General features: G+C 35.9%; 1 protein-coding gene across 2 annotated transcripts; it reads right to left on the reverse strand.

Moving 5' to 3' along the window:
• Window positions 1–435: 435 nt before the first annotated feature.
• Window positions 436–27,383, reverse strand: LOC128666976 (cdc42 effector protein 2). Of its 2 annotated transcripts, none has more exons than XM_053721819.1 (2): window positions 27,061–27,383; window positions 436–1,772 (listed from the first exon to the last, which is right to left on the reverse strand). In XM_053721819.1, the coding sequence occupies exon 2, from the start codon at window positions 1,612–1,614 to the stop codon at window positions 922–924; it is 693 nt and encodes a 230-aa protein (XP_053577794.1). In that variant the 5' UTR covers window positions 1,615–1,772; window positions 27,061–27,383; the 3' UTR covers window positions 436–921. The 2 variants fall into 2 exon arrangements, with proteins under 2 accessions (XP_053577794.1, XP_053577795.1); XM_053721820.1 differs by lacking the exon at window positions 27,061–27,383 and adding an exon at window positions 9,858–10,125.
• Between the last annotated feature and the right edge of the window lie 263 nt (window positions 27,384–27,646).

Consider the following 27,646-nt stretch of genomic DNA (forward strand, 5'->3'; position numbering starts at 1 on the left):
TAAAGTGGTTTAAAGCTGTATGATCTATTAGAAAGAACAACAACATTTTAGGTTTAATTTCCCTTAAAAGACAAAATTAATATGATATATACTTGATATATCACTGTCAGTTCTCAATATATAAATTATTAAAGCACATTAGTAAATTATGGTCCTCAAACCCATAATAACATTATTTTTCAGCAGCCGTACATTAGTTGGATCTAGTAATACTCAAATTAGCTTAATACATTTTGGTTTGTATAATTATTAGTTAATATTATTTTTTTTTTCTGTCTCTGGACTAGAGGCCCAGCGTTTCCTTAAAAAAAAATAGACCTAAATAAAACATACCCAACTCTTCAATAGGAGTCATGAATTATGGGTATGGTCAAGTCAAGAATGTTAATCTGATTTTAGATTCCTTGGTTGACACAGTCATGCACCAGGCGTAACTGTAGCTTGAGCAGAATTTTAATATAAAGTTATAACATTAAATAATCCTCAAAAGTGTATTATTGAGATGTCCATACTTAAAAAAATGTAGTTATTTTTACTTTTACAGGTTTTAAAGCCTACAAAAAAGAGTCCACATGTGTAGCGTGACCATTATTTCTCCAATACAAGATGTTTATCTATCAAAACATTAGTGGAAAGAAATAGGAAACATATTTAGCCTCTAAAAATCTAAAGGAATCTAAGCTCTTTCAAAAAAAGAGGTTCTCCTGTTTCCCAAACATATTTGTTGTCCTACATTCACATCTACAAACACATCTTCTGATAAAAAAAAATCTCCAACTACTTTAGTGGACACCATTATTTTATGGTGTAAAACTGTTTCCATTTTTGTGTTGGTCAATTTCCTTCAAAACAATTGTCAACATTAATAAATAGTGTTGGTAAAGTCTATATACAAAAATAATGTTAAGACCCTCACATCCTTTAGAGTTTGTAGTCATCCATTATCCTAAGAACATCATCCAGAATAGAAGGTCCAAGGTCCAGTTCCAACCCAAAAATGGACTCTGATTTTGGAATTTCCTTCTCTTGGTAATACTGATTGCCTCTGTTGTTTGGTGTTGTACCTGGACTGGGTGGACCATTATCAGAGATAGAATCATCTGACGAGCTTACAGAGGCAGCTAAAAACCTACTACGTTCGTCATTAGAGACAGATGAAAAAGACATTCCCTCTTCACGATGGAAACATCCCTCTCCATAACTGATTGACATAGAGCGTTGGCTTGGTGCCTCTTCCAGGTGGAGCCGGGGAGGTTTGGGAGGAGCTTTCTCCTTACTCTGGGTACCACTAAACATGGGAAGAGACACAGCACTCTTCAGAATAGGACGATAGCTCATGGAATTTGAATGAGAGTTGAATTCTTCATCCAGGCTGGCGTCGGCACTTTGGATTGTGAACTTCCTGCCAAGGCTTGGAATAAGGTCATATTTTCCTTGCAAGAAAGACAGCTCACCAAACATGTCCCCTTCTCCGTCCAGCCCTATATGAGCACTATGCCTAAAATCCCCTAGAGGAGGGCTAATCATTTCTCTTGAAAGCACATCTCGAAGCTTAGGTTTTTTCCCCCGCTTGGGAGTCGAGGTCTTCAAGTAGATAGGAGTTTTTGCTGGCATCTCTTGAACTGTTGTCTAATTTTATGATAAAAGGCAGAAAGATGGTATCAACACAATTATTTTTTGGCTGGGCTCAGTGTAAGAAAATCTGTAAAGATTATGGTTCCTCTGTTTTTGTATCCAATTCTTGAGGGAGACCAGATGCTTGTGTATTGAATCTAGAAGATAAAAGAGTCCATACTGAGTAACAAAAAACTCTTGACAATTTAAACTACATTCTTAGTCAATTATTAAAAATATATATATTTTACTTGAAATCAGTTTTTGAAAGAGCAGTACAAATATATCTTATTCAAATGCCTATTACTTTTGAAACAACTGAAAGCTAAGTTTAAATATAATACTAATTTGTTTATTATAAGCCTCAAATTTATATTAATAGATATCCGGGGATTATAAAGAGCTAAAGGAACAGTTTCCTTCCTTAAAAACACACAGGAAGGATTATCCTCCCAACGATAAAAACTATAATACAGAATAGGGAGAGTTTCCTGTAGGATTAACTGTGTGTCAAACATTTCATAGGACACTTTAAATGACTTTCCCTCTTACAATCATACTGCTTAGAACTGCACAGTGTGGAGAAGATCGTACATTTTATTGTTAAGTGAAAGGTTGGTCAGACCATTTATTGTAGAGTGGGGGGAAGATCATACTCTGTATTGTACAGTGTAAGGAAGCTGTATTATATAGTATTGAGGAAATCTGTGATGTAATGACCCTATATTGTACAGAGTTACAGAGATCAGACCCTGTATTGTACAGTGTGAGGGAGATCAGACCCTGTATTGTACAGTGTGATGGAGATCAGACCCTGTATTGTACCGCATGGGGGGACAACAGACCCTGTATTGTACAGTGTGATGATGGCCAAACCATGTATTTTAAAGCAAGGGAAAGAACAAACCCTGTACTGTACAGGCTGAGGGAGATCAGACACTGTATTGTACAGCATAGGAGAGATCAGACCCTGTATTGTACAGTGTTGGGAGATCAGACCCTGTATTGTACAGTATGGGGAGATCAGACCCTGTATTGTACAGCATATGAGATATCAGACCCTGTATTGCACAGTGTTGGGAGATCAGACCCTGTATTGTACAGTGTGAGGGATATCAGACCCTGTATTGTTCAGTGTGAGGGAGATCAGACCCTGTATTATACAGTGTGAGGGAGGTCAGACCCTGTATTGTACAGCGTGGGAAAATTATACCCTGTATTGTACAGCATGGAGAAGATAAGACTCTGTATTGTACAGTATGGGGATATCAGACTCTGTATTGTACAGTGTGGGGAGATCAGACCCTGTATTGTACAGCTTGGGAAAATCATACCCTGTATTGTACAGCATGAAGAAGATCAGACTCTGTATTGTACAGTGTGGGGGAGATCAGACTCTGTATTGTGCAGTATGGGGAGATCAGACTCTATATTTTACAGTGTGGGGAGATCAGACCCTGTATTTCTATAGTGTTGGAGAAATTAGGTCCTGTATTGTATAATGTGGGGAGATCAGACCTTGTATTATACAGCATGAGATAGATCAGACTCTGTATTACACAGTGTGAGTATATGGAGTGCTGTGCAGCAGGAAGAGAGGTCATATATCTAAGTATGTCACACCAGCTCACGTTCACTTCTGAGGAGCTACAGATATATTTTAAGCATATAATCCCTGGTTTAGCGTGTCAGCAAAATGCCTGTGCACAGTATGTTAGGTTGTGCGCATTAGTGTAGCTTTTATTAAATCAATATGTGTGTCAGTGTGACTGTGTTTGTTACAGTACATATTTGTATCAATTTTATATCTATATATCTTTACATATTAAAACTTTGCTTGCTGCTGTGAAACTAGCTTTAAGGGTTAAAGTAAAGCTTGGACATTTACAATAAAGGGTTAAGAGGCAACAGTAGAGATTGACACAATGAAGTTGGTAGCCCTGTAAAATGTATGGGATCCTCTCTGCAAGAAATGGTTTATTCTCAGAGACAGATGGCTGTAAGGGTGATGTCATAAGTCATATACAGCAGCTCCCCCCCTGTTAATGAAATATAATACATGTCCCATGAGGCCCTGCAGGAAGCATTACATTTCCTATTTCTTTTTAAGAAAATGCAGAATTCATATAAGGAGCTAAAGGGACTAACATAATTATTATATCAAGTCTGATTGACCTGTAAATCATATTTCAGTTTCCTGACTATAAATCTGCACAACTCATCATAATGATTAATTAATGCTATATACAGAAATACAATTTGTATTTTAAGATATTTTTTTTTACTCATTAACCCATTAAACAAGTCACTGTCATTAGGCCACTTTACGCCTACATGTGACCGACTCTTTAACCCATTAAACATGTCACTGTCATTAGGTCACTTTGATCCTACATGGGACTAACCCTTTAACACATTAAACATGTCACTGTCATTAGGTCACTTTGATCCTACATGGGACTAACCCTTTAACACATTAAACATGTCACTGTCATTAGGTCACTTTGTTCTTACATGGGACTGTCCCTTTAGCCCATTAAACATGTCACTGTCATTAGGTCACTTTACTCCTACATGGGACTGAACCTTTAACCCATTAAACATGTCACTGTCATTAGGCCACTTTACGCCTACATGTGACCGACTCTTTAACCCATTAAACATGTCACTGTCATTAGGTAACTTTGTTCTTACATGGGACTGTCCCTTTAGCCCATTAAACATGTCACTGTCATTAGGTCACTTTACTCCTACATGGGACTGAACCTTTAACCCATTAAACATGTCACTGTCATTAGGCCACTTTACGCCTACATGTGACCGACTCTTTAACCCATTAAACATGTCACTGTCATTAGGTCACTTTGATCCTACATGGGACTAACCCTTTAACACATTAAACATGTCACTGTCATTAGGTCACTTTGATCCTACATGGGACTAACCCTTTAACCCATTAAACATGTCACTGTCATTAGGTCACTTTGATCCTACATGTGACTGACCCTTTAACACATTAAACATGTTACTGTCATTAGGTCACTTTGTTCCTATATGTTACTGACCCTGTAACCCATTAAACATGTCACTGTCATTAGGTCACTTTACTCCTACATGGGACTGAACCTTTAACCCATTAAACATGTCACTGTCATTAGGTCACTTTGTTTCTACATGAGACTGACCATTTAACCCATTAAACATGTCACTGTCGTTAGGTCACTTTGTTCCTACATGAGACTGACCTTTAACCCATTAAACATGTCACTGTCATTAGGTCACTTTGTTTCTACATGGGACTGACCCTTTAACCCAATAAACATGTCACTGTCATTAGGTCAGTTTATTCCTACATGGGACTGACCCTTTAACCCTTTAACCCATTAAACATGTTACTGTCATTAGGTCGCTTTACTCCTACATGAGACTGACCCTTTAACCCATTAAACATATCACTGTTATTAGGTCAGTGTATTCCTACATGGGACTGACCCTTTAACCCATTAAACATGTCACTGTCATTAGGTCAGTTTATTCCTACATGAGACTGACCCTTTAACCCATTAAACATGTCACTGTCATTAGGTCGCTTTACTCCTACATGAGACTGACCCTTTAACCCATTAAACATGTCACTGTCATTAGGTCAGTTTATTCCTACATGGGACTGACCCTTTAACCCATTAAACATGTTACTGTCATTAGGCCACTTTACGCCTACATGTGACCGACTCTTTAACCCATTAAACATGTCACTGTCATTAGGTCACTTTGATCCTACATGGGACTAACCCTTTAACACATTAAACATGTCACTGTCATTAGGTCACTTTGATCCTACATGGGACTAACCCTTTAACACATTAAACATGTTACTGTCATTAGGTCACTTTGTTCCTATATGTTACTGACCCTTTAACCCATTAAACATGTCACTGTCATTAGGTCACTTTGTTCCTATATGTTACTGACCCTTTAACCCATTAAACATGTCACTGTCATTAGGTCACTTTACTCCTACATGGGACTGAACCTTTAACCCATTAAACATGTCACTGTCATTAGGTCACTTTGTTTCTACATGAGACTGACCATTTAACCCATTAAACATGTCACTGTCGTTAGGTCACTTTGTTCCTACATGAGACTGACCTTTAACCCATTAAACATGTCACTGTCATTAGGTCACTTTGTTTCTACATGGGACTGACCCTTTAACCCATTAAACATGTCACTGTTATTAGGTCAGTTTATTCCTACATGGGACTGACCCTTTAACCCATTAAACATGTTACTGTCATTAGGTCACTTTACTCCTACATGAGACTGACCCTTTAACCCATTAAACATGTCACTGTCATTAGGTCACTTTACTCCTACATGAGACTGACCCTTTAACCCATTAAACATGTTACTGTCATTAGGTCACTTTGCTCCTACATGAGACTGACCCTTTAACCCATTAAACATGTCACTGTCATTAGGTCACTTTACTCCTACATGGGACTGACCCTTTAACCCATTAAGCATGTCACTGTCATTAGGTCACTTTACTCCTACATGTGACTGACCCTTTAACTCATTAAATATGTCACTGTCATTGAGTCACTTTGCTCCTACATAGGACTGACCTTTTAACCCATTAAACATGTCACTGTCATTAGGTCACTTTGTTCCTACATAGGACTGACCCTTTAACCCTTTAAACATGTCACTGTCATTAGGTCACTTTATTCCTAAATGGGACTGACCATTAAACATGATATCACTGTCATTAGGTCACCATTATACATACATGTATATATTATTATTAATATTTATTAGTATAGCATTGCCAAATGCCATAGCTATATAAGCATTGAGTTTGTAAAGTTTGGCTACTTTTTAGGGGCTGACTGTAATTATTATCTTCCATTTCTTTTCTTTTTTCCTATTATATATATATATATATATATTGAGCCAAGACGAAGTAAAATATGGGGGGCGCTCAGTGAGAAGAAAAGTGTATGTTAACAGAAACTGGGTGGTATGAACTCAGCCGAAAATATTATCAATAGTCGCAATATGAACAAATGAAAGTGGGAACAATGTGTCAAGTGGTATAGAAAATGTTCCCACAATTGGTAATAACCAAATGATTGAAGGTCAGAGGGGTCTAATTGTAGTCGCTATAAATTGTTACAATATACAATATTAGACTACGATTCAAATATAGAGCACACAATAATAAACCATAAACAATAAACACTCATAGATAATAAATTGTGCAAAAGACCCCAAGTGACAAAAATACAAATCAAATGCGCTAAGTACAAGTGTTAAACACACAAATAGTGATAAAATGACAGTCCTTAGATGATACTAAGTAGAAGTGGTGAGAGTCCCGAAGCTGTGTGGCACACTTTCCCCTCAGGGGATTCTACTTACTCTCCTTGACCTCAATCAATATGAGGTAAGTGTCGCACAGGGTAAGTAGAATAAGCTCCTTCGTGGTATCAGGTGTCCACCGGCTTGGAAATGTCTCCCGGCACCTCCGCTCACATATATAAATGAGAAGAGAGAGAACAGTAATAGTGCAACCCTGTTGAATAAAAAGTACTGTGCACAATCAAATTTTAAGAATCTTACTCACACAGTACAACCGTTATCTGGCATTGGCTGTGAGGTGAAACAAGAGGACTTCTTGTTTCACCTCACAGCCAATGCCAGATAACGGTAGTTTGGACTGGGGATACTTTGAAAAGAACTCGCTTTTAACACAGTTTGTAATAGTGATTGCTATTTATTGATGCTAATAAAATACCTCATACACATCTGAGGTTGTACTGTGTGAGTAAGATTCTTAAAATTTGATTGTGCACAGTACTTTTTATTCAACAGGGTTGCACTATTACTGTTCTCTCTCTTCTCATTTATATATGTGAGCGGAGGTGCCGGGAGACATTTCCAAGCCGGTGGACACCTGATACCACGAAGGAGCTTATTCTACTTACCCTGTGCGACACTTACCTCATATTGATTGAGGTCAAGGAGAGTAAGTAGAATCCCCTGAGGGGAAAGTGTGCCACACAGCTTCGGGACTCTCACCACTTCTACTTAGTATCATCTAAGGACTGTCATTTTATCACTATTTGTGTGTTTAACACTTGTACTTAGCGCATTTGATTTGTATTTTTGTCACTTGGGGTCTTTTGCACAATTTATTATCTATGAGTGTTTATTGTTTATGGTTTATTATTGTGTGCTCTATATTTGAATCGTAGTCTAATATTGTATATTGTAACAATTTATAGCGACTACAATTAGACCCCTCTGACCTTCAATCATTTGGTTATTACCAATTGTGGGAACATTTTCTATACCACTTGACACATTGTTCCCACTTTCATTTGTTCATATTGCGACTATTGATAATATTTTCGGCTGAGTTCATACCACCCAGTTTCTGTTAACATACACTTTTCTTCTCACTGAGCGCCCCCCATATTTTACTTCGTCTTGGCTCAATTTTTTTTCTCTATATTAGGATTGTGGGGTTTGGGGATCCCACGATCCTAATAGGTAATTTGGGGCTGCATAGTGTTTTATTAGTATTCCGTAATAGGAATTTTCTGAGATTTACACCTAATTTGCGCTGATATCACAAACCCATTCTTTGCTCTATATATATATATATATATATATATATATATATATATATATATATACAGTATCTCACAAAAGTGAGTACACCCCTCACATTTTTGTAAATATTTTATTATATCTTTTCATGTGCACTAAACACTAAAGAAATGACACTTTGCTACAATGTAAAGTAGTGAGTGTACAGTCTGTATAGCAGTGTAAATTTGCTGTCCCCTCAAAAATACTCAACACACAGCCATTAATGTCTAAACCGTTGGCAACAAAAGTGAGTACAGCCCTAAGTGGAAATTTCCAAATTGGGCCCAATTACCCATTTTCCCTCCCCTGTGTCATGTGACTCGTTGGTTTTACAAGGTCTCAGGTGTGAATGGGGAGCAGGTGTGTTAAATTTGGTGTAATCGCTCTCACACTCTCTCATACTGGTCACTGGAAGTTCAACATGGCACCTCATGGCAAACAACTCTCTGAGGATCTGAGAAAAAGAATTGTTGCTCTACATAAAGATGGCCTAGGCTATAAGAAGATTTCCAAGACCCTAAAACTGAGCTGCAGCACGGTGAGCAAGACCATACATCGGTTTCACAGGACAGGTTCCACTCAGAACAGGCCTCGCCATGGTCGACCAAAGAAGTTGAGTGCACGTGCTCAGCGTCATATCCAGAGGTTGTCTTTGGGAAATAGACGTATGAGTGCTGCCAGCATTGCTGCAGAGGTTGAAAGGGTGGGGGGTCAGCCTGTCAGTGCTCAGACCATATGCTGCACACTGCATCAAATTCGTCTGCATGGCTGTCATCCCAGAAGGAAGCATCTTCTAAAGATGATGCACAAGAAAGCCCACAAACAATTTGCTTAAGACAAGCAGACTAAGGACATGGATTACTGGAACCATGTCCTGTGGTCCGATGAGACCAAGATAAACTTATTTGGTTCAGATGGTGTCAAGCGTGTGTGGCAGCAACCATGTGAGGAGTACAAAGACAAGTGTGTCTTGCCTACAGTCAAGCATGGTGGTGGGAGTGTCATGGTTTGGGCCTGCATGGGTGCTGCCAGCACTGGGGAACCATGAATGCCAACATGTACTGTGACATACTGAAGCAGAGCATGATCCTCTTCCTTCGGAGACTGGGCCGCAGGGCAGTATTCCAACATGATACCGACCCCAAACATACCTCCAAGACGACCACTGCCTTGCTAAAGAAGCTGAGGATAAAGTTGATGGACTGGCCAAGCATGTCTCCAGACCTAAACCCTATTGAGCATCTGTGGGGCATCCTCAAATGGAAGGTGGGGGAGCGCAAAGCCTCTAACATCCACCAGCTCCATGATGTCATCATGGAGAAGTGGAAAAGGACTCCAGTGGCAACCTGTGAAGCTCTAGTGAACCGAGAAAGTTAAAATGGGCCCAAACTGATAAAAGGGGTAATGTAATACCAAACAGGAAAAGTGGTAATTCAGCTGCAATCAGTTACACGCCTCCGTGACTCTCAATTAGATTAAACACAAGCTCAACAGGCAAAATACATAACAACAAAAGAGTAGAGTAGATAAGCTGAAGGTGCCACTTCAGACCGGGGATGATTTAAATGAGTACCTCTTACCCTGATCCAAGTCAGTCGCCAATATCCGTCCACACTCTGGAACCGATCAGAGGCACAAGCAAACAGCCCTCAGTAAAGCTTCACTACCATCCGCAGCTAGAGCGTGTTACATCACAAGGAAGATAGGCGTGTCAAGAAACCCCATGCAGATCCACGGTGAGTCCTCGGTGTAAGATAGGTAAAACAGGAAATGTTTGAAAAAAGGAGATCCACCAGGGAAACGATGTTGGTATAAAATAAATCTTCACTTTTATTGAAGAAATCCAGTAAAAACGATCATAAAAACAATCAGGGGGACAATTACAAGGAGAAGAGTGTAAGCAACCGGCTTACGCGTTTCGTCCACACCTGGCCGTAATCATAGCCTGTGTGTGGCCGAAACGCGTAAGCCGGTTGCTTACACTCTTCTCCTTGTGATTGTCCCCTGATTGTTTTTATGATCGTTTTTACTGGATTTCTTCAATAAAAGTGAAGTTTTATTTTATACCAACATAGTTTCCTCTGTGGATCTCCTTTTTTCAAACAAGCTCTAGTGAACTCCATGCCCAAGAGGGTTAAGTCAGTGCTGGAAAATCATGGTGGCCATACAAAATATTGACACTTTGGGCCCAATTTGGACATTTCCACTTAGGGGTGTACTCACTTTTGTTGCCAACGGTTTATACATTATTGGCTGTGTGTTGAGTTATTTTGAGGGGACAGCAAATTTACACTGTTATACAGGCTGTACACTCACTAATTTACATTGTAGCAAAGTGTCATTTCTTCAGTGTTGTCACATGAAAAGATATAATAAAATATTTACAAAAATATGAGGGGTGTACTCACTTTTGTGAGATACTGTATATATATATATATATATATATATATATATATATCATTTTATATATCGCCAACTGGTTGTGCAGTGCTGAACAATAGAAACATGCAGTCTTTGTCTGCTATGCTGTGACAGCGAGATTGCAACAGACAGACACATACTACACACTGATCACTTGTGTGGTGGACAAACATATTTATTGCTAACCCTAACTGGACACAATTAAAGGGACAATGTAGCATTCATCAATACATTTGTGGCTAGGTATAAGGGAATCAGGAGGGTGAGAGAGCATTGCCATATTGTGGGTGAGGACATATTGGTAGGGGCAAGGTCATGGGTTTAATGATGGGACAGGTTGATCGGTGGGCATGTCTGGATGGTGTGTGTGCGTGTCTGGAAGTTTTTGGACATTCTGGATGGTTTATGGCTGACATCCTCAAACTTGGCCCTCCAGAGGTTTTGGAACTACATTTCCCATGATGCTCAGTCAGCATATCAGCTGGCTGAGAATCATGGGAAATGTAGTTCCAAAACCTCTGGAGAGCCAAGTTTGAGGATGTCTGTGTTTATGGGCAGGGCTAAGGACAATTCTAAAAATAGGGACATATAGATGTCTGAGAGGGGACAATGCTCAGAATTAGGGACAGTCCCACTCAAATAGGGACAGTTGGGATGTCAAGCAAGCAGCTAATAAGAGTTAATTGTATTTAAAACAGCTACAGGAGCACCCTTTCATATACTCTGGGTTCTCTCTCTCTCTCTTCTACCCCTATTAGGAGGCTGATTTCCGCTGCTGCTTCTTGTTTACAAAGTTAAAGCTACAGTGTATTTGTAAAATAAATTCTATACTCCAGAAGTAGCTAGTAAGGGTTTGGATAAAATAAAAACTAAACATGAGCTTCCAAGAAGTTACCCAATGTGCAGAGTTTTGTAAGCCAGAACTAATAAACCAGATTTAATGCTTTTAAAAGTTTTATTTTGTATATAGATGTAATTCAGTACTAAATTGCTGATATATACTATACATATATAAAAACAAATTATTTTAACAGATTGTGTCTGTTTTATGGCAGAAGGGAGATGGGGAAGACTAAGGGGAAAGTGGGTCTGATCTGGTGTCACATTCCAGATTTATCTGTTTACGGTTCCCTTGGCTGATAATGGAGAGCTAACAGGAACAGGGCGCAGGGGGCCGGCTGTGAGAAGCTAGTGACCTCTCCCCTCTGCCTTGAACTTGTTTGGGGTGGGCCACAGAGAGAGGATGCAGCAGATGGGTACTGGAGGCGGAACTTTAACTGTTTGTATGGTTAGGGTATGCAGAAACAGTGTAGATTACAATAAGTACCAACTATTATAGTAACACTGAGAGATATCATAACATGCATATAAAAAACAGTACACAAACATAACACATATAGAAAGAACATGCAGATACATAACAGCACACAAACATAACACACAGAGATAGAACATGCAGATACATAACAGCACACAAACATAACACACAGAGATATAACATGCAGATACATAACAGCACACAAACATAACACATATAGATATAACATGCAAATACATAACAGCACACAAACATAACACACATAGATATAACAAAATAACAGCACACAAACATAACACATACAGATATAACATGCAGATAAAAAACAGCACACAAACATAACACACACAGATATAACATGCAGATATATAACAGCATACAAACATAATACAAACAGATATAACATGCAGATACATAACAGCACACAAACATAACACACAGATATAACATGCAGATACATAACAGCACACAAACATAACACACAGATATTACATGCAGATACATAACAGCACACAAACATAACACACATATATAACATGCAGATAAAAAACAGCACACAAACATAACACACACAGATATAACATGCAGATACATAAGAGCACATACACATAACACACATAGATATAACAAGAGGATACATAACATCACACAAACATAACACACAGAGATATAACAAGAGGATACATAACAGCACACAAACATTATACATACAGATATATATCATGCAGATACATAACAGCACACAAACATGATACACAGATATAACATGCAGATACATAACAGCACACAAACATAACACACATAGAACATGCAGATACATAACAGCACACAAACATAACACACATAGATATAACAAGAGGATAAATAACAGCACACAAACATAACACATACAGATATAACATGCAGATACATAACAGCACACAAACATAAAACACACACAGATATAACATGCAGATACATAAAAGAACACAAACATAACATACATATACTGTACATAACAGAACACAAACATAACACACATAGATAGAACATGCAGATACATAACAGCACACAAACATAACACACATAGATAGAACATGCAGATACATAACATAACACACATAGATAGAACATGCAGATACATAACAGCACACAAATATAACACACATGGATAGAACATGCAGATACATAACAGCACACAAACATAACACACATAGATATAACATGCAGGTACATAACAGCACACAAACATAACACACATGGATATAACATGCAGATGCATAACAGCACACACACATAACACACAGATAACATGCAGATACATAACAACACACACACACATAACACACATAGATATAACAGGCAGATACATAACAGCACACACAGATAACATGCAGATACATAACAACACACACACACAAAACACACATAGATATAACATGCAGATACATAACAGCACACAAACACAAAACACACAGATATATAACAAGAGGATACATAACAGCACACAAACATAACACACATAGATAAAACATGCAGATACATAACAGCACACAAACATAACACACATGGATAGAACATGCAGATACATAACAGCACACAAACATGACACACAGAGATATAACATGCAGATACATAACAACACACACACATAACACACACAGATATAACATTCAGATACATAACAGCACACAAACATAACACACAGATATAACATGCAGATACATAGCCCACACACATAACACACACAGATATAACATGCAGATAAAAAACAGCACACAAGCATAACACACACAGATATAACATGCAGATACATAAGAGCACATACACATAACACACATAGATATAACAAGAGGATACATAACATCACACAAACATAACACACAGAGATATAACAAGAGGATACATAACAGCACACAAACATTATACATACAGATATATATCATGCAGATACATAACAGCACACAAACATGATACACAGATATAACATGCAGATACATAACAGCACACAAACATAACACACATAGAACATGCAGATACATAACAGCACACAAACATAACACACATATATAACATGCAGATACATAACAGCACACAAACATAACACACATAGATATAACAAGAGGATAAATAACAGCACACAAACATAACACATACAGATATAACATGCAGATACATAACAGCACACAAACATAAAACACACACAGATATAACATGCAGATACATAAAAGAACACAAACATAACATACATATACTGTACATAACAGAACACAAACATAACACACATAGATAGAACATGCAGATACATAACAGCACACAAACATAACACACATAGATAGAACATGCAGATACATAACATAACACACATAGATAGAACATGCAGATACATAACAGCACACAAATATAACACACATGGATAGAACATGCAGATACATAACAGCACACAAACATAACACACATAGATATAACATGCAGGTACATAACAGCACACAAACATAACACACATGGATATAACATGCAGATGCATAACAGCACACACACATAACACACAGATAACATGCAGATACATAACAACACACACACACATAACACACATAGATATAACAGGCAGATACATAACAGCACACACAGATAACATGCAGATACATAACAACACACACACACAACACACATAGATATAACATGCAGATACATAACAGCACACAAACACAAAACACACAGATATATAACAAGAGGATACATAACAGCACACAAACATAACACACATAGATAAAACATGCAGATACATAACAGCACACAAACATAACACACATGGATAGAACATGCAGATACATAACAGCACACAAACATGACACACAGAGATATAACATGCAGATACATAACAACACACACACATAACACACACAGATATAACATTCAGATACATAACAGCACACAAACATAACACACAGATATAACATGCAGATACATAGCACACACACATAACACACACAGATATAACATGCAGATAAAAAACAGCACACAAACATAACACACACAGATATAACATGCAGATACATAAGAGCACATACACATAACACACATAGATATAACAAGAGGATACATAACATCACACAAACATAACACACAGAGATATAACAAGAGGATACATAACAGCACACAAACATTATACATACAGATATATATCATGCAGATACATAACAGCACACAAACATGATACACAGATATAACATGCAGATACATAACAGCACACAAACATAACACACATAGAACATGCAGATACATAACAGCACACAAACATAACACACATATATAACATGCAGATACATAACAGCACACAAACATAACACACATAGATATAACAAGAGGATAAATAACAGCACACAAACATAACACATACAGATATAACATGCAGATACATAACAGCACACAAACATAAAACACACACAGATATAACATGCAGATACATAAAAGAACACAAACATAACATACATATACTGTACATAACAGAACACAAACATAACACACATAGATAGAACATGCAGATACATAACATAACACACATAGATAGAACATGCAGATACATAACAGCACACAAATATAACACACATGGATAGAACATGCAGATACATAACAGCACACAAACATAACACACATAGATATAACATGCAGATACATAACAGCACACAAACATAACACACATGGATATAACATGCAGATGCATAACAGCACACACACATAACACACAGATAACATGCAGATACATAACAACACACACACACATAACACACATAGATATAACAGGCAGATACATAACAGCACACACAGATAACATGCAGATACATAACAACACACACACACAACACACATAGATATAACATGCAGATACATAACAGCACACAAACACAAAACACACAGATATATAACAAGAGGATACATAACAGCACACAAACATAACACACATAGATAAAACATGCAGATACATAACAGCACACAAACATAACACACATGGATAGAACATGCAGATACATAACAGCACACAAACATGACACACAGAGATATAACATGCAGATACATAACAACACACACACATAACACACACAGATATAACATTCAGATACATAACAGCACACAAACATAACACACAGATATAACATGCAGATACATAGCACACACACATAACACACACAGATATAACATGCAGATACATAACAGCACACAAACATAATACAAACAGATATAACATGCAGATACATAACAGCACACAAGCATAACACACAGATATAACATGCAGATACATAAAAGCACACAAACATAACACACAGATATTACATGCAGATACATAACAGCACACAAACATAACACATAGATATAACATGCAGATAAAAAACAGCACACAAACATAACATACACAGATATAACATGCAGATACATAACAGCACATACACATAACACACATAGATATAAGAAGAGGATACATAACATCACACAAACATAACGCACAGAGATATAACAAGAGGATATATAACAGCACACAAACATTATACATACAGATATATATCATGCAGATACATAACAGCACACAAACATCACACACAGATATAACATGCAGATACATAACAGCACGCAAACATGACACACAGATGTAACATGCAGATACATAACAGCACACAAACATAACACACATAGAACATGCAGATACATAACAGCACACAAACATAACACACATAGATATAACATGCAGATACATAACAGCACACAAACATAACACACAGATATAACATGCAGATACATAACAGCACACAAACATAACACACATAGATATAACAAGAGGATACATAACATCACACAAACATAACGCACAGAGATATAACAAGAGGATACATAACAGCACACAAACATTATACATACAGATATATATCATGCAGATACATAACAGCACACAAACATCACACACAGATATAACATGCAGATACATAACAGCACACAAACATAACACACATAGAACATGCAGATACATAACAGCACACAAACATAACACACATAGATATAACATGCAGATACATAACAGCACACAAACATAACACATACAGATATAACATGCAGATACATAACAGCACACAAACATAAAACACACACAGATATAACATGCAGATACATAAAAGAACACAAACATAACATACATATACTGTACATAACAGAACACAAACATAACAAACATAGATAGAACATGCAGATACATAACAGCACACAAACATAACACACATAGATAGAACATGCAGATACATAACATAACACAAACATAACACACATAGATAGAACATGCAGATACATAACAGCACACAAACATAACACACATGGATATAATATGCAGATGCATAACAGCACACACACATAACACACAGATAACATGCAGATACATAACAACACACACACACACACACACACACACACATAACACACATAGATATAACAGGCAGATACATAACAGCACACACAGATAACATGCAGATACATAACAACACACACACACATAACACACATAGATATAACATGCAGATACATAACAGCACACAAACACAAAACACACAGAGATATAACAAGAGGATACATAACAGCACACAAACATAACACACATGGATAGAACATGCAGATACATAACAGCACACAAACATGACACACAGAGATATAACATGCAGATACATAACAACACACACACATAACACACACAGATATAACATTCAGATACATAACAGCACACAAACATAACACACAGATATAACATGCAGATACATAGCACACACACATAACACACACAGATATAACATGCAGATACATAACAGCACACACACATAACACACAGATATAACATGCAGATACATAACAGCACACACACATAACACACAGATATAACATGCAGATACATAACAGCACACAAACATAACACACAGATATAACATGCAGATACATAAAAGCACACACACATAACACACAGATATAACATGCAGATACATAACAGCAGACAAATATAACACACATAGATATAACATGCAGATACATAACACACACATAACACACATATATATAACATACAGATACATAACAGTGCATAAACATAACACACATAGATATAACATGCAGATACATAACAGCACATACACACAGATATATAACATGCAGATACATAACACCAGACAAACACAAAACACACAGAGATATAACATGCAGATACATAACAACACACACACATAACACACAGAGATATAACATGCAGATACATAACAACACACACACACACTTAGATATAACATGCAGATACATAACAGCAGACAAACATAACACACACAGATATAACATGCAGATACATAACAACACACACACAACACACACACAACACACATAGATATAACATGCAGATACATAACAGCAGACAAACACAAAACACACAGAGATATAACAAGAGGATACATAACAGCACACAAACATAACACACATAGATAGAACATGCAGATAGATAACAGCACACAAACAGAACACACAGAGATATACAGCTTACAAATGGTGTGCTATTGAGAGCACGGGACACAATAAGCAATATTGCTAGACAGTGCAAACATCAGCGCGCAACTTGATAGTACAACTCCATGGTAAATACTATTTATCGGAGAAGGTTTAGCGCAGCTGACATCTCTCTAGTGCAACCTATACTTTCAATTGATTTTGCAACCATAGTGCTCATATTACAAGTATAAATATGTGTATGTACACATGTGTATATATATATATGTCTATATATGTGTGCACATGAGTATTCACGTGTCTATATCGGTAAATATATACACATTTGAGCCTTCCCAGTCAAATACCTTGAAACAGGCAATATCATTTTTATATATATTTTAATGTGTTTTTAATAGAAATAAAAATGCTGTTACACATTACAGAATTTTCTTTTTGCATTTTTATGTCACTTTAAAGTCATTTGTTTTCTTTAATAGATTAATATATTTATTATAGATTTATTTTTTTATTTTTTCAAATAGATGTTCCTGTAATGAGAAAGATATTGTTTTGTTTTTATGTTCATGAAGTGTGTCACTAATAAGGCAGTGGGAGTGCAGCAATCAGTCCTTAATTGTACACAAACATGTACTTGTACTGTTAAAGGGACATGAAGCACAAACATTTTCTTTTATGATTCAGATACAGAATACAATTTTAAACAACTTTCCAATTTACTTAAATTATCTAATTTGCTTAATTCTCTTTGTATCCTTTGTTGAAGAATCAGCAATGTACTACTGGAAGCTATCTGAATGCATTGGGTGAGCCAATAATATGAGGCATATATGGGCAGCCACCAATCAGCAGCTGCTGAGCCTACCTAGGTATGCTTTTCAACAAAGGATACCATAAGCACAAAACAAATTAGATAATAGAAGTAAATTGGAAAGTTATTTAATATCACATACTCTATAATCTGAACTACTAAAGAACAAATTTGGGTTTCATGTCCCTTTAACTTGAAAATAAATAGCTTTAAAAAAAAAAAATTGGATGAAAAATAAGTAAATTTAAAGCTGTTTATTTTAGTTTTGAAACTAGCAGGAAGTGTACAGCTGGTTAATTGGACAGAAGCTTTTCAGGTGATAAAAAAAAGACTTATGCAGTGCTATTGGTGGAAATTGGCAAGCCCATAAAACATAAAAACAAAAAAAAGTCCTTTTCATCATAGAAATATCTGCTAAAAAAATAAAACTGTAATATGTTTTAAATCAACAAAGAAAAATGACATAATACTACACTAAAAGACTTTATAATTTTCATAATTGCACTTTTGTATATACCTATACGTTTGACCCCCTGCAAATGGGTTAAATGTTAGTTAAAGTTATCTCCGGAGCAGCAGTGCATTCTTTTTTGGGGCTGAACATGACCACTGAGCCAATCAGAGGTGGCAGATGTACCTAGCCACGTTCCACTCAGGACTGGCGGTTCTTTAATAACACACATATACATATATATATATACGTATATATATATGTATGTATATATTTATTTATTTATGTGCAGTATATATATGTATGTATATATATTTATGTGCAGTATATATATGTATGTATATATATTGATGTGCAGTATATATATGTATGTATATATATATTTATTTATGTGCAGTATATATATGTATGTATATATATATATTTATTTATGTGCAGTATATATATGTATGTATATATATATATATATATATATATATATATTTATTTATGTGCAGTATATATATGTATGTATATATATTTATGTGCAGTATATATATGTATGTATATATATTTATGTGCAGTATATATATATATGTATGTATATATATTTATTTATGTGCAGTATATATATGTATGTATATATATTTATTTATGTGCAGTATATATATATGTATGTATATATATATATTTATTTATGTGCAGTACATATATGTATGTATATATATTTATTTATTTATGTGCAGTATATATATGTATGTTATATATTTATTTATGTGCAGTATATATATGTATGTATATATATTTATTTATTTATGTGCAGTATATTTATGTATGTATATATATTTATTTATGTGCAGTATATATATGTATGTTATATATTTATTTATGTGCAGTATATATATGTATGTATATATATTTATTTATGTGCAGTATATATATGTATGTATATATATTTATTTATGTGCAGTATATATATGTATGTATATATATATATTTATGTGCAGTATATATATGTATGTATATATATATATTTATTTATTTATGTGCAGTATATATATGTATGTATATATATTTATTTATGTGCAGTATATATATGTATGTATATATATTTATTTATGTGCAGTATATATATGTATGTATATATATTTATTTATGTGCAGTATATATATGTATGTATATATATTTATGTGCAGTATATATATATATATATATATATATATATATATATGTATGTATATTTATTTATTTATGTGCAGTATATATATGTATGTATATATATATATATATTTATGTGCGGTATATATATGTATGTATATATATATATTTATGTGCAGTATATATATGTATGTATATATATTTATTTATGTGCAGTATATATATGTATGTATATATATTTATGTGCAGTATATATATATATATATATATATATATATATATGTATGTATATTTATGTGCAGTATATATATGTATGTATATATATATATATATATATATATATATATATTTATGTGCAGTATATATATGTATGTATATATACAGGGAGTGCAGAATTATTAGGCAAATGAGTATTTTGACCACATCATCCTCTTTATGCATGTTGTCTTACTCCAAGCTGTATAGGCTCGAAAGCCTTCTACCAATTAAGCATATTAGGTGATGTGCATCTCTGTAATGAGAAGGGGTGTGGTCTAATGACATCAACACCCTATATCAGGTGTGCATAATTATTAGGCAACTTCCTTTCCTTTGGCAAAATGGGTCAAAAGAAGGACTTGACAGGCTCAGAAAAGTCAAAAATAGTGAGATATCTTGCAGAGGGATGCAGCACTCTTAAAATTGCAAAGCTTCTGAAGCGTGATCATCGAACAATCAAGCGTTTCATTCAAAATAGTCAACAGGGTCGCAAGAAGCGTGTGGAAAAACCAAGGCGCAAAATAACTGCACATGAACTGAGAAAAGTCAAGCGTGCAGCTGCCAAGATGCCACTTGCCACCAGTTTGGCCATATTTCAGAGCTGCAACATCACTGGAGTGCCCAAAAGCACAAGGTGTGCAATACTTAGAGACATGGCCAAGGTAAGAAAGGCTGAAAGATGACCACCACTGAACAAGACACACAAGCTGAAACGTCAAGACTGGGCCAAGAAATATCTCAAGACTGATTTTTCTAAGGTTTTATGGACTGATGAAATGAGAGTGAGTCTTGATGGGCCAGATGGATGGGCCCGTGGCTGGATTGGTAAAGGGCAGAGAGCTCCAGTCCGACTCAGACGCCAGCAAGGTGGAGGTGGAGTACTGGTTTGGGCTGGTATCATCAAAGATGAGCTTGTGGGGCCTTTTCGGGTTGAGGATGGAGTCAAGTTCAACTCCCAGTCCTACTGCCAGTTTCTGGAAGACACCTTCTTCAAGCAGTGGTACAGGAAGAAGTCTGCATCCTTCAAGAAAAACATGATTTTCATGCAGGACAATGCTCCATCACACGCGTCCAAGTACTCCACAGTGTGGCTGGCAAGAAAGGGTATAAAAGAAGAAAATCTAATGACATGGCCTCCTTGTTCACCTGATCTGAACCCCATTGAGAACCTGTGGTCCATTATCAAATGTGAGATTTACAAGGAGGGAAAACAGTACACCTCTCTGAACAGTGTCTGGGAGGCTGTGGTTGCTGCTGCACGCAATGTTGATAGTGAACAGATCAAAACACTGACAGAATCCATGGATGGCAGGCTTTTGAGTGTCCTTGCAAAGAAAGGTGGATATATTGGTCACTGATTTGTTTTCGTTTTGTTTTTGAATGTCAGAAATGTATATTTGTGAATGTTGAGATGTTATATTGGTTTCACTGGTAAAAATAAATAATTGAAATGGGTATATATTTGTTTTTTGTTAAGTTGCCTAATAATTATGCACAGTAATAGTCACCTGCACACACAGATATCCCCCTAAAATAGCTATAACTAAAAACAAACTAAAAACTACTTCCAAAACTATTCAGCTTTCATATTAATGAGTTTTTTGGGTTCATTGAGAACATGGTTGTTGTTCAGTAATAAAATTAATCCTCAAAAATACAACTTGCCTAATAATTCTGCACTCCCTGTATATATTTATTTATGTGCAGTATATATATGTATGTATATATATTTATTTATGTGCAGTATATATATGTATGTATATATATTTATGAGCAGTATATATATGTATGTATATATATATATATTTATGTGCAGTATATATATGTATGTATATTTATTTATGTGCAGTATATATATATGTATGTATATATATTTATTTATGTGCAGTATATATATGTATGTATATATATATATTTATTCATGTGCAGTATATATGTATGTATATATATTTATGTGCAGTATATATATATATATATATATATATATATATATATGTATGTATATTTATTTATGTGCAGTATATATATATATATATGTATGTATATATATTTATGTGCAGTATATATATATATATATATATATATATATATATATATATAAGTATGTATATATATTTATGTGCAGTATATATATATATATATATATATATATATATATGTATGTATATTTATTTATGTGCGGTATATATATGTATGTATATATATTTATTTATGTGCAGTATATATATGTATTTATATCTATCTATATATATCTTTATATATATATGTGTGTGAGTTGTGTGTATATATATATATATATATATATATATATATATATATATATATATATATATATATATATATATATATATATATATAGGCAGCTGCATCATAAAATATAGTATTATAATATCAGACCGGGCAGTGAGCAGAGTTTACAATTAATTTTGCAATCTAACTCTAAAATATGAACTAGCGGCCATCCTGGATCTTGGACTCACTCACCAATAAACCAGTTCAAAGCCGGACAGAAGAAGAATTGGAAAATTGAGCAGGTGGAAGAGACGCTCCCCTGATTGTGGCACATTCTTGGCTAAGAAACGTGGACAGGAGGAGACAGAAATATGTAATGTAACCTTCTTCCAGCAAGGAGTGGCTGGCATGAGTGATTGGTTTGTCTGAGATACATACAGACTAGGGGCCCATGTCAAACAGAATATCTGTAGGACACAAAGAATTATAACTGATCCAGCTCACAAAGAGGGCAAAGTAGCGGCTGGCAAAGTATTGCAGCTGCATTGTTGCCATGGTTACAATGCCATGACAGACATAATGCTGGAAAGTTGCCTATGCATCAATGAGCGGTGATATCTCAGCTAGCAAAACTTTAAAGGGACATGAAACCCTACAGTTTTCTTTCATTTTAAACAACTTTCTAATTTACTTCTATTATTAAATTTCCTTCGTTCCCTTGGTGTCTTTTGTTGAAAATCAGGGATGTAAGCACGTGTATCGAACACTATATGAGAGCAGCTTTGCAAGAATGTTATCCATTTGCAAGAGCACTAGATGGCAGCACTATTTCCTTCCTAGGTATCTCTTCAACAAAGAATACCATGAGAATAATGCTCTGTCTGAATCACAAACTATTTTTGGGGGGTTTCGTATCTCTTTCACTTTTGCAAATGCTCAGTGGTGCCTCAGAAAGTGTGCTCATAAAAAGAATGTGCACGTTATTAAGATGCATTTTTTTTTTATTGCATGCTGTATCTGAATCATAAACTTTAATAAAAGTATTTTAGAACTTTATCAACTTTTGTGTCCCTTTAAGGGACCAGTGGCTCATGCCAGTCTCTGCCTTTCTTTATTTGCAATAAAACAGATGTCACTTCACGCGTTTCGTCCTCTACCATGCAAGAGGGATGCTAAATGCTACATCTAGGTACGGAGACCATATTTACAGAATGATATAAATAAACTGTGCAAAGAACATGACAGGGAACACTGCTGCCACCTAATGTTCTTGCAAATGTAATAACACGGTTATAAAAGTGCTGCAATATTTTTCTCCAGTCACGTGCATGCTCCTACACCTTCCTACCTGCTTTTTAACAAGAGAACAAAGCACATTTGCTAAGAGAATATATATAGGTATAGGGACTATTACATGTCTACAGGGATAGGGACTATTACATGTCTACAGGGATAGGGACTATTACATGTCTACAGGGATAGGGACTATTATATGTCTACAGGGATAGGGACTATTGCATGTCTATAGGGATAGGGACTATTGCATGTCTACAGGGATAGGGACTATTACATGTCTACAGGGATAGGGACTATTACATGTCTACAGGGATAGGGACTATTACATGTCTACAGGGATAGGGACTATTGCATGTCTATAGGGATAGGGACTATTGCATGTCTACAGGGATAGGGACTATTACATGTCTACAGGGATAGGGACTATTACATGTCTACAGGGATAGGGACTATTACATGTCTACAGGGATAGGGACTATTACATGTCTACAGGGATAGGGACTATTACATGTCTACAGGGATAGGGACTATTACATGTCTATAGGGATAGGGACTATTACATGTCTACAGGGATAGGGACTATTACATGTCTACAGGGATAGGGACTATTACATGTCTACAGGGATAGGGACTATTACATGTCTACAGGGATAGGGACTATTATATGTCTACAGGGATAGGGACTATTACATGTCTACAGGGATAGGGACTATTACATTTCTATAGGGACTGGAACCATAATCAGTCTGTTATTATAGGGATAGGTACTATTACATGTCTATAGGTATAGGGACTATTACATGTCTATAGCTATAGGGACTATTATATGTCTATAGGTATAGGGACTATTATATGTCTATAGGTATAGGGACTATTACATGTCTATAGGTATAGGGACTATTACATGTCTATAGGTATAGGGACTTTTATATGTCTATAGGTATAGGGACTATTATATGTCTATAGATATAGGGACTATTACATGTCTATAGGTATAGGGACTATTATATGTCTATAGGTGTATGGACTATTACATGTCTATAGGTATAGGGACTATTACATGTCTATAGGTATAGGGACTATTGCATGTCTACAGGGATAGGGACTATTACATGTCTACAGGGATAGGGACTATTACATGTCTACAGGGATAGGGACTATTACATGTCTATAGGGATAGGGACTATTACATGTCTACAGGGATAGGGACTATTACATGTCTACAGGGATAGGGACTAATGCATGTGTATAGGGATAGGGACTATTACATGTCTATAGGGATAGGGACTATTACATGTATACAGGGATAGAGACTATTACATGTCTACAGGGATAGAGACTATTACATGTCTATAGGGATAGGAACTATTACATGTCTATAGGGATAGGGACTATTACATGTCTACAGGGATAGGGACTAATACATGTGTATAGGGATAGGGACTATTACATGTATACAGGGATAGAGACTATTACATGTCTACAGGGATAGAGACTATTACATGTCTATAGGGATAGGAACTATTACATGTCTATAGGGATAGGGACTATTACATGTATACAGGGATAGAGACTATTACATGTCTACAGGGATAGAGACTATTACATGTCTACAGGGATAGGGACTATTACATGTCTATAGGGATAGGGACTATTACATGTCTATAGGGACTGGAACCATAATCAGTCTGTTAATAAGGGAGCTGGACTACCACAAGTCCTTTTTACAGATATAGGTAGAGCTGGACATATTCACTAGTCCATTAGCCCAGGATTAGTAAGAAATTGCAGTGATCTAGCAAGAAATTAGGGGTTTTCTATATTTAACATTGAGTGAACTAGTAACTTGTTCTTTCCTAGTAACATGTTACAATATATAGATATATATTATTATAATATCACAACTGACTTTCAGAGATTAGGGACTTTTAGTTCCTATCACAGACAGAGAGAACGGCAGCTTTATTTCCGATTTACACTTTAGCTCTTCTTGCTTCTAAAGACCCCAAGACTGAAGAATACTCTCTCCCTTCACCAAACTAAACTATTAAATTATTTAAACCATCATTTATCTCTAACAATAATTAAAAACCATTAACCTACAGTTTGTAACCAGCTGACAAAATAGCAATGGGTTAAAAAGATGACATCAAATATAAATAAATAATAACAGTAAAAGAAATATAACTTTATAGGCTATATTTCATATTCATACTGATCCCAATCAAACCAAATTAGAATGGAGAGGAGCAAGATAATCCTTTACTGTGATTAAACAAAACAAAATGTCCCCTTGGTTTAAAGGTAATTCTGTGCTTACAATTAGGACAATTAAAGGGTTTGGGTTGGTAGAGGACTTACCTGGTACCCTCCTTAGGATCTGCAAACACAGCCAGGTCTCAGTTTAGCATCTAATAGACCGTGCAAGCTCAGGAGTATTTAGACAGCAGTGAGAAGTGCACAGATTGAGTCATACAGAGGGAGAGGGGAAGGTTGTGCACTGTACAAAGGAGGAGTCAAATGAAGAAACAGCTTCACCTTTTTTTGCCCTGACTCAGGAATCCCTGAGGATCTGACATCACTGGCTCTTTTTTAACCCATCTGTTACTGGATGGATAATGCTGTGCTAGGTCAGCAGCGTCCAAACTCAGCCCTCGAGGGCCACAAACATAGGTCAGGTTTGATTATCGGTGTACTTGAGGAATAAACTGAAAATACACAATGAGATAGGCTTGTTTGTGCTCATGCATGTGTCATAACAGGACAGGCTCTGTCAGTGATTGTTGTATAGTTGGTGTAAGGACGTGCTAAGATGGTGCTGGGTGCCTGTCTAAGGTAGGGTGACCCTTTAATTGCACACTAATGTAGGGTGACTCACTGTCTGCATATAATTAGGACAGGATCAGCCAATCTTGGGTGTCTACTATAGGTTGACCCTCTGACTGCA

This window comes from Bombina bombina, chromosome 7 (assembly GCF_027579735.1).
Source record: "Bombina bombina isolate aBomBom1 chromosome 7, aBomBom1.pri, whole genome shotgun sequence".
Classification (NCBI taxonomy): Eukaryota; Metazoa; Chordata; class Amphibia; order Anura; family Bombinatoridae; genus Bombina; species Bombina bombina.